Source organism: Strix uralensis, chromosome 4, assembly GCF_047716275.1.
Source record: "Strix uralensis isolate ZFMK-TIS-50842 chromosome 4, bStrUra1, whole genome shotgun sequence".
In the NCBI taxonomy this organism is placed as follows: Eukaryota; Metazoa; Chordata; class Aves; order Strigiformes; family Strigidae; genus Strix; species Strix uralensis.
Window position 1 is genome coordinate 121,957,990 of NC_133975.1, and position 16,054 is coordinate 121,974,043.

Below are 16,054 nucleotides of genomic sequence, written 5' to 3' on the forward strand. Positions count from 1 at the left end.
TTACATCTTTCTTATAAAGTCCATCCCTTAAGGTTAACAGAAGATACTTGAAAATGGAAAAAAATATTTGGTCTTAAAAATTCAAGGTAGAAATGACAGTGGGTATCTGTAATCGGCATTTTTCTAAATGCATCTTGCAGCCTGTTGCAGGACAGATGAAAATCTTCATGGTATGATAGTGCTTAATTTAAGGTAATTGTTCATAGTGTGGGGAAGTATCTTTTCTTATTCGAACCCAATGCTTCAAAACCACAAGCTTTTGGGCACATAAGTCTGCTTTCAGGTGTGAAATGAAAGCAGTAAATTTCACTGTCATAGACCAGCTGATAAGAATTGCTCTTGTTTCGTAAGTGCCAGACAGTCAGAGGGGCATTGTAGCAGACAACTACAAAGTACAGATTGAGATAGTGGGGAGCTGTAAAAAAAAGTAGTAAGGTGACTCTCATTCTGAGTGACATAAAAATTGGCAATTAAACTTTGCCATAGAAACGGATATCTCTTGTGATTTTTTGTTTGTTTATGCTGGATTTAGGATTTTTTTTTTATCCTAAGCTTATTTTTAAAGGTGTTTTGTTAATCATGGAGTCACTATGTAACTTGGGAGTTTGATGTTTTTATTTCAGATTTGAAGTATCGAAAAGCGTGTCTGCTTATTCCTACTGTGCTAGCTAGCATAATAAAAGTTATACTCTGTACCCACCAAATTTGTCTTGCCTTTGTTCTTTGGATCATTATCATTACTATAGCATCGCTGATTTAAGACCACAGGAACAGCCTTTTCACTGATGTAATAGTTCTAATTGGAATTTAGACTTCAGTTTATTCAATCCTGCAAAGCTGAAGTCTGTTTTTAAGTATGAACCATATATGCAATTTAGTTTGAAACATAAATACTCGGTTAGATTTTGATCTTCTAATCGCTTGGTAGCAAGGCATTTTGCCACTTCCAAGAATAACTTTAATTACCATTTGTTCCAGTTGCTATAGGTAAAGGCTCTCAAAACATTTACATTAAGACTATCAGTAATGGTCTCTGTTCTTATACAAAGAATGGAAAGTGTGTAAATTGAACCACAGCTTATTTTTAAAGGTAAATTCTTTCAGCTGCCTCATTGCATTAGGGAAAGTAGAGAAGTTTCTGCTTGGATTACATATATATATATATATATATATATACACACACACATACACACATAGATATGTTCTAAAAAATACTCGTGAAACTGAATTGACACAGGTCAGTTGGATTCTAGTTCTTTAAAGGAATGAACAGAATTTTGTCTGGAGGTTAGGGGAAGACCTCTTTCTTCTTGCAATTTTGTTTCAAGGAAAATTCCTGACAGAAGTTAAAGCTGAAATGAATGCACCTTGCTCTGTTCCTTTCTTCTGTTGTTTTTTTCCTTTATTTTTATTTTTGTGTTAATGTCAGCTGAAAAAAAAATAATCCCTTCTTTGTTTACAAAACGTAATACTAAAGCTATTCCTTCTTGAAGGTGTTTTGTATTTTATACAAATTCTAACTTAAGGAATGCACAGCATCATTCGTGCTCATTCGTAAGTCGCATATTAGTGATGTAGGTGGAACTGTATGAAGATGTACGTTCTGGTAATTGCAAGGGCCTGCGCTTTGTCCTTAAGGGCAGTCCAAATACTTACTCTGGAAAAAATTATTTTGAATGTGACCTAGAAATACTGTTAACGTAACTGTTCAAAATTGAAAACTGTTGAATTTTTCCCAACAGTTTCATTCAGTTTTTCTCTCTCCATTTCTGACAGGCCTAGATGCCTTTTGTGATTCTTATACTGTCTCCTGCATGACGGGCGTGCACCATCTTCAAGCTTTAACTTCTCTCTTCAGTACTGACTGCTGTGTTTTAGCAAACCCCTTAAGATTCTTGTCAGAGCTACACTTCCCTGTAAACTGGCCATTCCTTCAGTGCTGGTGTCTTTTTTTGGTTTTCTATTTCTGTACATGTGTAGCTTTGCCAGATATGTATCTAGTCATACAAAATGTTATTACAACCATTTGCTGTGTAATACATTAGTAAGAAAACACAAAAAACAACCAAGTAACAATGAACTCTATAAGTAGCTGTTCACTATGGAAAAAAGGTAGTTAAAAGTATCACACAAGGTATTATTGAAATGGCATGATGGTGATCTTTACAGGAGAAAAACAAAACAAAACCCGTAAAAGTAAGGCATGTTCTTCAAGTGCTTTAAAATGTATTTAGAGACCTATTACATGGTTAACATCAATATGGAACTCTGGATGTCTTCACTTATGATTATTCTAAAGTAGCATTGCTGTTTAGTCTTTGTGTGAGATTTTGGCAATTATGCTTTTCTCTACTAATCTTGGTGTTCAGTGATTTGTGTATTTGTCTTTCTAACTTCTAATAAACTCACTCCAACTCAGGTGTCTGTCTTTGTCTGCTTAGTAGTACTTTACTTTCTTCTTTTACAATTCCTTTACAATTCTTCATAATCATATAGGATTTCTGTGAAGTAGGAAGTGGTCACTTCTAATCTTACTAAACAGTTGGGTTTTATTTAAGAGTAAAACATTTAAAAATAGAATTGTGGTCAGTTGGAAGCTTCTTTGGATCAGCACAGCAGTGTAAAACATGAATGCAATCTATGAAAAAGTTAATTTCATCATGTTTTACATTTTCTTTGGTGAAAGTTAAAATGAAGCACAGGAATTTAACCATACATGTTTCTGATCAGAAATATCTTTGTTTAATTTGTTTGATTTTAGGATTAATCAAACATGTTTGCAAGTAATGTAAATACTTAGAAAGAATGAAACCATTTTCTTCTTAGACTGATCTGATGGAGTGCTTTTGCTTGGGGCTTGTACTCTGTTAACCGCAGTGCGCTCATACGAAATGGTGACATGGTGATGGTGAATTGTTTGACTGCTGTGATGGTTTTTTATTAATTATTACGAATCATGGCTTGAGCATGTCTTCACATTTTAGAAACCTATGTTACAATTTGGAAGGAGCCCTTTTGTCTTTGTAAAGTTGTAGCTATATGGTATTATGTGTTTAAGTAATTGTACCAAGTATATATTAATAGCAATAAAAAAAATATATTCATCAATGGAATGTTTTTGAGCCAGGTTTGGGGGAGGGCAACAAACTTTTGCAGTTTCACATTTGTTCAATTTTTTTCAGGATGGCACTGGATCTTTAAAACGCAGTGGTTCCTTTAGCAAACTTCGTGCTTCCATTAGACGCAGCAGTGAGAAGCTGGTTAGAAAGCTGAAGGGAGGAAGTTCACGGGACAGTGAACCAAAGAATCCAGGGTAATTATCTGCTCTTAGCTGTGCTGGTGTGCCCTTGTTCTGTGCCCCCATGTAGCCTAGTGTAGTACCTAGGATAGTGTTTTCTTCTCTGCTTAGCTAACTGCATATCGTATAGATCTATATCTTAAAAATAAAATAGGAAATAATTTATTAAATTTATAATGAAAGTTTTGTAACATCATTATATTGGCTTTTAAGAGTTAATTCTAATAGTGTTTCTTTCCTTTTTACTGCTTTAGCCACTTGAAGAATAGAAAGGCCTCATAGAATTATTGATGTTAGTTGCCAGCAAAATTCTCCTTTTCACACAGCAGTGAAGAATAATAAATGTTACTGATTTTTACAAGAAAAGCTTCAATACAGTAAACCCACAGCTAACATTCTTGATATTGCCTAATATCTTGGTATGTTTTTGGTATAGCTTGATATATTACTGTGGGTATAAAGAGAATTACTGACTTGAGCCTTTCTCAGTTTCTATTTTTGAAAAACCCAGATTTCAGAGAGCAGAGGAAAATGTTGAAAAACTTGAACCTGATTGTGCGCTCGTTAACGTTTTGGTTTCATGAAGTCAGTGGTAAAAATTCAAATTTTAATGAATCTGACTTCTCACTCCTTCCTGTTTACCATGTGATTATGGATTTGGGTTTATGTAGTATTTCCGATAAATGCATAAACACATTCATCATTTATTGGCTGCTGCAGAGAAGTACACATTAAAATGTACTACTGTTTTTTGTAATAGCACTCATGGGTGTTCCCTCTTGCCCCCGACTTAATTGCAGTCAGTTTTGTAGGGTTTTTTCCCCTTGATGTGGAAAACAGTAACTCATTTAGTTGACAGGAAACTGTATGACAGTGGGATTTTGAACCTAGGCTTTAGAACAGTTAAAAAGGAAAACTTGGAGTAACTTCTGATGGAGCAACTGGATCTATGAGTAATATAGTAGATGAGACAGTGATCTTGAGGCAGGGTCTCAATGTGTTGTTAAGTGCTCCAGGAGTGAAGCTTTGCTTTAGTGTTTTTATGAGGCTGTAAAACATTGGGTACATGTAGAATTCGCTTCCTCACTTATCTGTTTCAAATTCAGCCTGATTTGATTTTTATAATAGTTAATTAAAATCTCACTCTCAGCTGCCAGAGTCTTCATGTTGAAGGCAGCGATTCAAATTCAAGTTCAAAAATCCCTTTTCATTTATTGATACATCAATGAGAACTGCCTCCGAGATGATAGATTGGGAATAAACTGTGAAAAGCATACGATTAGAAGGAAATATGTAAACGTAAAATGCGTTAGGAAAAACAAGCAAATGCAAGCTAAAATAGAATAAAAGGGATGTCCTACTTTGTCTTTAGTTTTTATACGTTTATACATTTTTATACAGCATTTTTAAACATTGGTTTTCTGTTTCTATTCAGTTCTGTCTAGAGTTCATACATCATAGTTCAGGTATATTCTTGTATGAATAGATGCATATATTCATAGCTAATTTTGCATTTTTCTCCTAATTTTTGTGAGACATGGAAAGGTTTTCAGTTTCTTAAAAGCCAAGAGTTTTATTCCTTGTTCTCTGTAGTAAATAGAGCTAACTTTTTCTGCAGGTAAAGTAACTCCGTAATTAAAAGTGTAGGAAATTGTGCTTGCGTGTAACTGAAGACATTTGGCTTTGCAGTGTCCTATAGGAACTCCTGTGCCTTTTTATTGTCTGCACTTCAGTAGTGTTCTTTGACCAATGCAGAAGTAATCTACCCACATTAACATCAATTGTATTGTGGGATCTGTATCACCAGATAAGATTTCCTCAAATAAAGAAGTTAATGTGAAACAAATTTGAAGACAAAGCAATCTTTTTCTTGCTTTCCCTTTTTGACGAAGCATTCTTGTTTTTCAGATGTCACTGTAGTTCTCAGTAATTTATTCTTAAAATTTGCAATTTCATTGATAGGCTTTTATGTAGGAGGTAGGCATGTTGAGTGTGTTAAGACAAGAAATATTACAATTTCTGTTCTTGTAAGAGAGAGACATTTTTTAATCCTAATTTATATTAGCTGGTTTTAATAACAAATGCAAAGATTTTTGGTATTAAACACCAGCTTTGTAGATTGTGAAGCATAGCTGTACATACTGATATTCCAATAAGTCATTTTGATTTTATTTTCTGAAGAAACTTTTAGTAAACAGAGTTAATTTTTTTTCTACTTCTGAGTTTAATAAAAGGGAAATTCAGTTTGGATTATGCAAACCTTTCATTTTTAGTGTGCTTGATAGCTGAATATTACAGTACTGACATAGCACACATATAAATAATTTTTGCTGTGAAGTCAGCCACTCTAGATGGAAGACATGTGTGCCTCTCTCCTTACCAGTACACCTCTGCATTCCCTGCCTGTGTCTCTATGAAGGCTTTATTTTGAAATTGATTTACACCTGTTGCTTATTCTGTGCTTCTGTAAATAGTAATTGGCAGTGCTGATGTGATTCTGAGTGAGAAATACTCAAATAGAAGTACATTCATAGCACAGCATGAAAGACAGACTTAGTTTTCATGTGGTTGCTTGATACAGAAGGTTGAAGAGAATAAAGTGGAAAACTCATCAGGGAAATTGTTTCTCTAAAATAATGCAAAAGCCTTTTTGACAATGAGCAGATCTCTTAAGAACTGTTTATTGAAACATAAAATACCTGAAGCATGTTATCAGTTCGTTCTTTCTTTATCGTATTTCAGAATTCAGTTCTGTAATAATTTAACTTTCCTTAATTAGTGTTATGTTTGATTTTTGTCACTTTTAAAATTTTGATCATAGAGCAGAACAGTTAAGATTTGTAGCTTAAAAAAAAGCTTTCATTATTGCTATTACTTATGCACCAGAAAAACAACTGCATGCTATTTGTGCAGTCAAGTTTCTAACATGGAATGATTAAAAGTACATTTGCCAGATTAAAGTTCCTAAGTATGTTGTTTTTTAAGAAAACAAACAACCAAGCAAAACCAAACAACCACCAACCCACAAACAAACTAGTATCTCATGTGTGATTAAAAATTTTTTTTAATTGGCACTTCAGCGAGAGCCTAGAAATGTGTGTAAATTTTTACTGGTGGATTTTCTGTTTCCCTGGAAGGTTTTCCATAAACCTTTATGCTCTTTTGGAGAGTTTTATGTAATGTTTTGTTTGTGTTTTACAGATTAACTTACTTTGACTTTCATATATAACCTCTGTTGTACGTTTCCGTGAATAAATGAGAGGTGTATACCATGCATGAGTCCTTGCTTTGTTGTTGCTAACACTTATGTCAAATACTTCAAATTGTGTGCATTCTAGCTTTTGTTGAACCGTTCAGATTTAATACTAGGAAAAACCAGTAAGCCTATGTTATGTGGCAGCTGGTGCCTGTGTGTGTTAGCGTTTTGGTTCATTATTCTGCTAAGCCCTTGCTTCATGTAAGCATTTAAAGCTCATGCTTGACTTTGACTGTTAGTAGTCTTGCTTCAGTAGAAAGAAAAATTGGTTAATAATCTGATGTGATCTGTATGGATAAACCTTTCCATGGTATTGGAAGGCATTGGAAACTCTGCATTGGCCAGTTGTCTCTAAAGCTGTAGGTAGTACTGCAGGCTTAGGGCCTCATTGTCTTGTGAATAGTTCATCAGATGTGTATACAGAGCCCTTATTTAGTAGTTTGGAAGTGGTTAAAGATCTAGGGAAAAATCAAAGCTAACACAGAACATTCTGTGTAATGTACAGACACTTTGGGATAAAGGACATCAGACATTCCTGTTCTCACCGTGATGATAAGAATTTTAAGGCTAATCTTGAATTTTATTACACATGCTTTAAAATATTTTTCTTAAGTTTTGTATATGTTTGAGAAATGTAGATAAGCTACTAATCCTCATCTCAAACAGGAGTAGATATTACTGTTAATACAGTGATATTTTGACTGTCAGTAGCTCCTGTGTTGATGATTAATTTTGTTTTTCCTTATCTGTTTCTTTCAGTACGGTAATCTAGGGTTGTTGTTACCACTGCTCAGAGCATTGTAAAGCCAAAATCATAACCAGAGTTCATAGCACCAACCATTTTATCTCCCTTCGCTTTGGAATGTTTAAAATAAAAGATTTTGAAATGCTTTTTGAAATAGATTCTGGAGACTTTCCTAGATGAGGCAGAAAGTACTACACTAATGTTTGTTGTAGCTTTGCCAAGTTAAATGCTGCCTATGCGATAAACTTATTCATGTTTCACGTTTTTTCCCTAAACTGTCTGAATGTTTTGATGCTTTTGTAAGAAGCTGCACAAAGTTGAAACTGAGAATTAGTTAATTAAAAATCAATGCTAAGTCAGTGTATTAATTTGATATACTTTAAAAATTGAGATTTTATTTTGAGTTGAAATGAAATCAGTTGCCTGAAATGTTTAAGCTCTGAAGAGCTTGTAATTTTTTTGGTTTTGTATGTAATTTAGAACTGAATATAAACATATTCTAAGTTATGTAGTTATCTTAAAGGGAATCCCTCAGATCAGTTTTGGGGCACTGTTAAAACTCCCTTAACTGTGCATTGCTCGTTGTTATACTTATGTTTTTAGAGCTGTTAGTTTTCAGCTATTCTGATTGGTTTATCCTTGCATGTTCACTGTCCTGGTTGCAGCATGAAGCGTGCCAGTTCTCTGAATGTTCTTAACATGGGTGGCAAGGCTACTGAAGATCATTTTCAAGTAAGAAGCCCTACAATACTCTTACAAGAATAGATATCATTAGTAGGGTTTGAGATAAAAAGAGTGTGATAAATAATAAAACAACAAACATCTAGCGATTGGTAAGATCCTACTTCTGTAAGATGTTTAAGGCATATGCTTAAGGCATTGTTCCATAACACTTTTGTGAATTATACTTAATTTTAAGCAAGTGCTTAAGTCTGACCAGTGAAGAGCATTGGCTTTTATGATATCAAGCAGTCTCTGGCTGTGGATCGTCTAACTGTTACAGTGGATACGAAACTTCTGGAATCTTGCGTTCTTGTAAATGCTACTTAAAAATACAGGAACTTTTAAAGCCCAGTTACTAAGTAATTTTTACTTCAGCCCCGTTATTGCAAAGGGCCCAATAATCTTGATTGCTGTACATTTTCAGATTCCCTTAAATGCAACTTCAGTTGTTTCTGAGGTTGTAGAGGAGCAGTCTCTGAAAGTTTGTCTGATCTATGTTATGCTTCTGCTAATATGAAACTTCCTTATTTTGCTTAACTGTATATGGTGTGCCCGATTGCCACTTCCCATTTCCTGTTTTTACCTAATAAGTCGCTGTTTCTTATATTGTCAAATAAGCTGGCAATGTTCTGCGTTCTAAACACTGTTGTGCATTTTACTAACACAGTAACTCCAACTAATTTTAGGAAGATAAAATTGCTTCTGTACTAACAAAACTGTACGTGAGGATCTTCGTCACTATTTGTCCTACGGTAGCAAGAAAGCCCAAACTGTATGGCTCTCATCTACTGTTGAGTGGCATAAAGGTGTCTTAACTATGTTACCTCTAATCAATGTACTGCAGAGTTTTCTGTGGTGTGAAATGTGTACAAAACTTTGCTTAGAGTGAAGTTCAGCCAAAAACCAAGTCCAGGGTAAAGCATAATTCTTTGAAGCAATAGCGCCAAGGTTTCAAAATGCCATGCCCCAGGTGCCCCTAAACCGCATCTGTAGTATATAATTGATGTGACTTCCAGAAGAGTAAATTGTTGTTGGTGTGTATGCTGCGATATTAAAATTAGTTCTCACTTCTTGTGAACTTTTCTAGTTCACCCACTATAGACACTCCTGGCAATTCCCATAGATGGGCACTTGCATTTCTGGTAAGACTTGGATCAGGATTGTAAAGGGTATACGTGCATATCAATAGATCTTATCAGTATTGGTAGTTGAAAGTTGGGAGAAAAAGATGTTTATTAGAATATGGGGAAAAGAGTCCCCCTACCCAACACGAACAAGGCCAGTTCTCCGTAGTTCCTCATACTTGTTTGTTCCTGTTTGTTAAAGCTAGTAGTTTTGTTTATTTGCTTGAACTATCTGGACATCTGCTTAATTTATTTGTTTGTTTTTTTCCCCTTCACACAGGAACGAAATAATTGTCTGACAGACTCGAGAGCTCTGAGTGTCAGTCATACTGATTTGGCGCATTGAGATTCTTGGACAGAAGCTAGCTAATATTCCTTTGTGAATAAAGAAGCACTGAGACCTTCAAAGCTTTGGTTCCTCATCATTATGTATAGGAACACCTAGTTTGTAGATTCTCATTTGTTTTTTTTTTCCAACGGACTGCTGTTTTTACTTTTCTAAATAGGGACGAGTTTAATCACTGCATTAGTGGGTATTTTCTTCTAAAGGAAAACTATATAGATATATATTGCTCATTGCACTGCTCCCATTCATGCTACTTATGTTGATTTCTTTAATAGATCTGAGTATTACAGCAGCCAAAAAAATGTAAAAATGCAAACATATTTAAAGCATACCAAAATGCAAAGTTGTTTGAAAATGCAGGCAAAATTGTGTAGCAATAAATACATACAGTGCTGGAATGAGAAAAGGATAAATTTATGCGCATTACTGTATAAAGTCAAATTGAGCATACTGTATTGGTGGGGCTTTCCTTTGCACCACTGATTATTGTCATGTTAGAAACCCTAGCTGGCAAAACAGCACTTAGACACGGCTTACTTAACCACTAGATTGAGCTGTTAAATTTTACAGAAGAGATGGTTGGGGTTACGTGACATACAGCTAGCATGAATAGCAATACCTGTGACCGTAACTTTGCTACTTGTTGATATAAGTCTTAGGGCACAATAGTTGATGGAGACAGGACAGTTCATGTTGATCAGAAGAAACGGAAAATGTTTTGACCTTTACCTTGTGTGGTTGAAGAATACAGAAGTTTTGGACTGCAGCTGTCCCAGAGCAGCTGCTGTTGCTCTTAGGGAAACATCAAGCCTCAGGTTGACTTTCTTGCTTGTCCACTGGAATTCACAATCCCATTCTCTGTGTGCTGAAAGTGCTCCAGCATTTCCGTATGCTGATCCCAAATCCTGCCTTTCTCCATAATAGCTGATGACAGCAGAAGCAGGGAACTGCACTCCAAGCTGTTACACTGTGGAGTAACTGCTGTGCAAAGGACCACTCAAATCCTAAGGGCCCTGGTGGAGGCACTAGATGGCCATAAGTGGCAAGCAACTCGTTTGACCACATGTCCGTGTTAAATCTACTTACAGTTAATATATATGCTGTCTGTATATAGGACTGCTGCTGGATCTAAGTATGTATGTTTTTAAGTATTTTATAGACACTAGTATTTCCTTTTGCTTTTCTGTAAAGCTTGTAATTTTGTTCATCTTTTGTAAAAATCTTTATTCATGTGAAGTTGGATGAGAAAGTAAGAAAAATAACCAGCATGTGTACAAATGTATTTGTGGTCACAGTTGTGAGTTAGAAAATGCTGAATGAAATTAACTTTGGGAAAAGCTGGAATATTCATTCAAGGTTAGTGCCAACTGAAGGAGGTAAACCAGAGGGACGTAAGCAAGTTTTAGTATTTGAACTGGCTGTGAAGAGTCATTAGAATTAGTACTTCATAGAAGTATTTTGACTGGCTTTGCATCTGGTTTTAAGTTGTGTTACAATACGTGATGCAAAAAGTTGTATATGTAATGCACTTGACTGTGTTTACCAGGAGGTACCTTATTAGCATCTCTTTAAAGAAAGCTGTGTATGGTATACCTGCTATAAAGACAGTTTAGAAACAGTGAGATATGATGCTGCTAATATGTAGACGTTTTAGCACAGAGTAGTGCAATTCATTAATGAACTCGAGCGAGAGCAGATTGCTGCTCAGTTATCTTAACAATATATACTCATATAATGTAGACTTTTGAGTTTTAATCTTTTTATTAAGAGCTTTTTATATTAAAGAATACATAATATATATACATTTTTTTTCCCCCCCCTAAAGCAAAGCATGTTGTACGCACCCAGTGATGAATTTGGTTTTCTGCACGAGGCCAGACTGAGCTGGCTCTGCAGGAGGAGCTGTACGCCGGGCTCCAGGCGGGCTGGGTACCCGTGCCCAAGCGGCAGGACGGCAGGAGAACCCTGCCGCAGCCCTCGCTTCGCCCAGCAGCCGGCGACGGTGTCACCTCCCTTCGGCCATAGCCGTCAGAAACTCCCGCTGCAAACTCCCCTTGCAGTCAGCCCCTGTCCCGCCAGCGCCATGCTCTCGGCGGGCCTTGTAACGCCCGGTGCTGTAGAGCTCAGTGCTGCACTCAGAGCTTCCAAAAAAACCCACAAAACTCTCTAGACACAGAGCTGATTTGGGTGGTAAGGAATTACTTAAAAGAAATAGAAGAATGTGTTTTTTACATTCATCTTTCAACTTTGAAGGAAAATTATTTTTACAGCCTCTCAAAAAAACCCCTTGTGTACATAGCAATAAAATATTTAATCATACCAGATTATGATGTACATTAAATTTTTAAAATGCAAGACCATGGTATGTTGATGGTGATAGTGAGGGAACTTTCTTGTTCAGGATCTTACTGTTGGTGGCATTACTAGTACTGTGCTTTTAAATGTTTTAAACCTTTACATAGTGCTTTAAAGTGTGCTAGAAGATTAAGTTGTTGAGCTACTGCTTATTAAACAATTCTTACATTTAAAAGGTTATTTTTTTTTTTTCAGAGAAGAAACAAATTCCATAAATCCCCAAGAATGATAGCCAAATCCTTACAGTTATGAGTTAATTAGCTGTTTGCAGTTTGAGAGCAACTTGCAAAGTGCAAAAACAAAGTTAAGGCCCACCTTCCTTGTGTTTGAATCGTGAATTAAATACTGTCAGGACATGGTTTGTATACATTTAAATTTCAGGTGGGCTTCTTAGTTTGCTTTTATGTAAGTTTTTCTGAATTTCTTCTGTTCCAGTTGTAGCTAAGAGTCTGCATAAAGTATAAAACCTGAATATGCAATTGTATAATTCTTGGAGGTCAAACTAAATCAACAGCTCTGATGAAACTGAAAACTAGAAAAGACCTTCAAAATTGACCGACATCTTTAGGAAAACTACAACCTTGGTAGTGCCGTTGTGTTTTTAATCTAGCATGTTTGTCCTTGCCCAGAACTGTAAGGGTGAACGTTATGAAAAACGTAACGAGGACTCCAGGTTAGGCCAGTTCCTCGAGATTCTCCTACAAACAGTGGCTGGCTCTGGGGTACAGTCAGCGACGTCGCGCGTAGGATGAATCGTACGTCGAATTGTAACTGATGGAAAGGTGCCTATTGCCCTTCTGTCTGTCTGGTTGTGTACTAGTCTTTAGGAATATTGGCAATATTTGGTCTTGAGTTTAGATCTTACTAAATATTATTGTAAAATGTAACTGTTTCATGATTTGCTCCTCTTTTAGAGGAATAACTGAACTATTGCTGTGATGTTTGTGCTTGCAGTACTGCAGTGATAGAACAAAGCACTTAGCAGAAAAACAGTTGGACGCATTATCTACAGTTTGTACCTTTTCTTAAAACAATCAACACCCTCCCCTTTCCCCCAAGCCCTCCTGAATGGTGGTAAATTAAAATGGTTTTAAGCTTGAGAAGGATTTGTGCTTAAATTGTACCATTTGAATCCAGTAATTTTGAAAATGGTTTGGTTCTGTTGTAAATATATAGTAAAAGGGGTGTGCAGTGCTTCGTTGGAAGTGTTTACAATACTTGATGAGTTCAAGTTACTTTAGTTTTTGTTATGCAGGTCATGTACTTCGTCTGAAAGCTGCTAAGAGAACTGCATTTTTGGTAATGTTAGCCTGTACTGAGAGAATAAATGTTAAAAGATGTCACGCTGTGAAGTTTACCGTTTCATTGTAGCAACTTTACATTGTCACAGACTTATAGAAGTATTGGTATAAACATTGGCTTTTTTAAAAAATTAGTTTAGAATTGAGGGAAATCTTGAACATCTACATTTATTTTTTTCCTCCTCAAATCATTCATAATAGTCTCAGTACGCGGAATAGTCAAGGTCAATAGTTTCTTTGAAAAAAAAGCCCGAAACAACAAAGCAAGAAGCAAAACACACTGCCACCATCTGATAGAGGTCAAAGGACACAAGCTGCTGAGAAGATGCTTATGTTCGTAGTGAAGCTGCAAAACTGCTCGCTAGTTATGGCTGCTTTTAAATAAGAAATATTTAGAGAATATAGTTGGAAGCTCATTTAATGCTCCAGCTACATCAGGAAGCTCAAAGCTGCTCTGTCATTTGTGCTGGCACATACAAGTGAGAGAGCCTAAAAATTGTATACAGCATGGAACAAGCACAATGAAGTAGTTTTTAAAACCAGATCTATCCTTAGGCTCCCTATATTTATACTCAAGTCCCAATTCAAGCATGGAAAGTCAGTAAGTCTTTAGTTTTAAATTATGTAGTAGAAGCATGATACAGCAGTGGTGGTAGGTTACAGTATAATTAAGCCAGATGAGTTCTGTGCAGTCAGGAATGGTATTTTCTGTTTTCTAGGACCTGGTTTAGAAAACAAAACCAGAACCCAACAACAGCAAAACCAGAAAACCATTTGTAATGTCAGTGTATCCTTCTTGAGGAGAAACATCCCCCCCCCCCCCCCCCCGATATGTGGATTTCATGTTTGATTTTAAAAAAGAAAAAAAATAAACCTTCCACAATTGGCTTTAAGATTTTGCATTTTGATCTCTGTGTGTAGTTACTGCTTGTCACAGCTATGGATGAAATCCTATTTGGACTTTGCCTGTTTGTCTTGCCTCCCTTTGTAACAAGGAGTAGTAATTCACTGTGATTTCATCAAGTAACTTGTAATGAGCGTTAGTGTGCTTTATTATGTTTTCTTAATAGGTCAGTTGTGTAAATCCTTTATCTTTACCAACCACAAATTAATTTGGTTCTGCTTTTCCAAAACAAAGTTTCCAGAACCCTGTATGATCTTTCTGCTGAAAAAGGCATCTTTAAATACATCACAGATCTGTAGATTAATTGGAAACTGTTTAAAAGCTGCTCGACTGTCATTTAACATTTCTCTTCAAAGTGTAGAAAAATATTTAAATGTAGTTTTACAGAATAAAGATTATATACTTAATACATTATAGAATGTAAATCTTTGTAAAAAATTACTTCAGCATTTTCCTGTATAGAAACAACTCTCAATTGTGAAATCCAAAGATGAATAAAGCTGTATAAAGGGAAGGTTCTTAAATTGCATTTATTAAAACTTAAGCATGTTTTAACACTCTTGTCCCTAGGCTTCAGAGAGGGCAGGTGCTTAGTTCAGTCTTGAGAGTTTGCACCCCCAGAGCTCTGCTACTGCCGGTTGAACATCCTGGATTTCCAACTGTGGGTGTGAGTCACTGAAGAAAGGGATAGAAACTGCTGCTGAACATTCAGCAGCTGTGAGTGATGGGCTGGTGGCAGTTTAGAGGTTCAGGGTTTGTGTGTGATGATGAGCTACGAAACCTACTGTAATGTGTTTAAGAGTTGGGCTGACATAGAACTGAGGGATACGGTGGAGTTGAGAACGGTCAGTGTTTGGTTAATGGTTGGACTAGGTGATCTTGAAGGTCTAGGTGATTCTAGGTGATTCTGTGCTCTGACTCAGATTTAAGCCTCCAGCTGGGGAGTTAAATACCCAACCTGGGCAAAGACAGGAGGACTTGCTCAGGTAAGGTGTTAGATTTGTTGGTAAAAACGTTTTTCATCAAGTAAACAGACCCATTTGTGACTTCATCACTTCTGTCTCTTCACAATGTCACTGCTCACAGGAATAAGAGCCATCACAACATTATCAAACTGAGCCTTAAGACATGTATCAAACTGTTCTGAAATGGCTGACAGTGAGGCAAGCTCCTGGGCTTGGAGCCTGGGCTTTGAAGAGGCTCTTTTGTAAATGAATGCTGGGTAAGGGTTGACTAACTCCCATTAATCAGTTACAGCCATCTGTGGCTTTTTTTTAAATCAAATTAGTACAATAGGATGAGCAATATATTGGCTAAAGTCCCTGTCCCAGATAAATAGGAATGGAAGAGAATAATTGGAGCGTTACATATGCTGCATGAGTTTATCTTCATTAAAATTGTGTGAAGGTGGTGTGGAACATAAGGATGTGAAGACTGAGGTAGCCACATCTCTGAGCTATAGCCCTCTCACTTTTTCCTTAGATTGAGTACACAAAGACTTCTAAGCATCATGGTTGGATTTTATTACAGAAAACCAGCTTGGTCACTTTCAAGTACAGAGGATTAAGACATTTTAGAAAAGAGACTTAAAGACATTTTGCTAGGCTATTTGCACAATGTCCCCTTCAACCACTGCAGGGTGCTCAGAGGCACTGAAAGCCACTCGTCCTTCTTTCTGTTTGCTTAGAAGTCCCTTCGCTCAGCTTCAAGGTGTGACTGTGCCTGTTCTCCTCCAGAACTTCCCTCAGGCAGTCACACAGTCCCTGTCTTCCTGGGTCTCTTCCTTGGGTTGTCCTCTGAGAAGCCGCCTGCCAGAGCGTTCCAGCTGAGGCCCTGTACAGCCAGACAAAACTTCCTTTCTGCTGCCCGGCTGCACGCTTCCGCACGAACAGATGGCTGCTCTGTCCTCACAGAGAGTTACTGGGGAAAGGCAGAGGTGGCAGCACTAACACAGCGTGCCTCAAGAACACAAAGGAATCCACCTGGACTTGCCTTTTACCAA

At 36.6% G+C, this 16,054-nt stretch overlaps 1 protein-coding gene across 9 annotated transcripts in view; it reads left to right on the forward strand.

Annotated features, from left to right (window-relative positions):
- The window catches only part of KLC1 (kinesin light chain 1), a 53,694-nt gene extending 39,128 nt beyond the window's left edge, over nucleotides 1–14,566 (forward strand). For 5 of the 9 annotated variants that reach the window (XM_074868903.1, XM_074868905.1, XM_074868902.1 and 2 more), the window contains exons 14-16: nucleotides 3,183–3,313; nucleotides 7,965–8,031; nucleotides 9,427–14,566. In XM_074868903.1, coding sequence (XP_074725004.1) covers nucleotides 3,183–3,313; nucleotides 7,965–8,031; nucleotides 9,427–9,492 — 264 coding nt within the window. In that variant the 3' untranslated portion in view covers nucleotides 9,493–14,566. Of the gene's footprint in view, nucleotides 1–1,776; nucleotides 2,419–3,182; nucleotides 3,314–7,964; nucleotides 8,032–9,426 lie in introns of those variants that run through there. The other 4 variants (XM_074868907.1, XM_074868908.1, XM_074868909.1 and 1 more) reach the window with 2 other exon arrangements.
- Nucleotides 14,567–16,054: the final 1,488 nt, after the last annotated feature.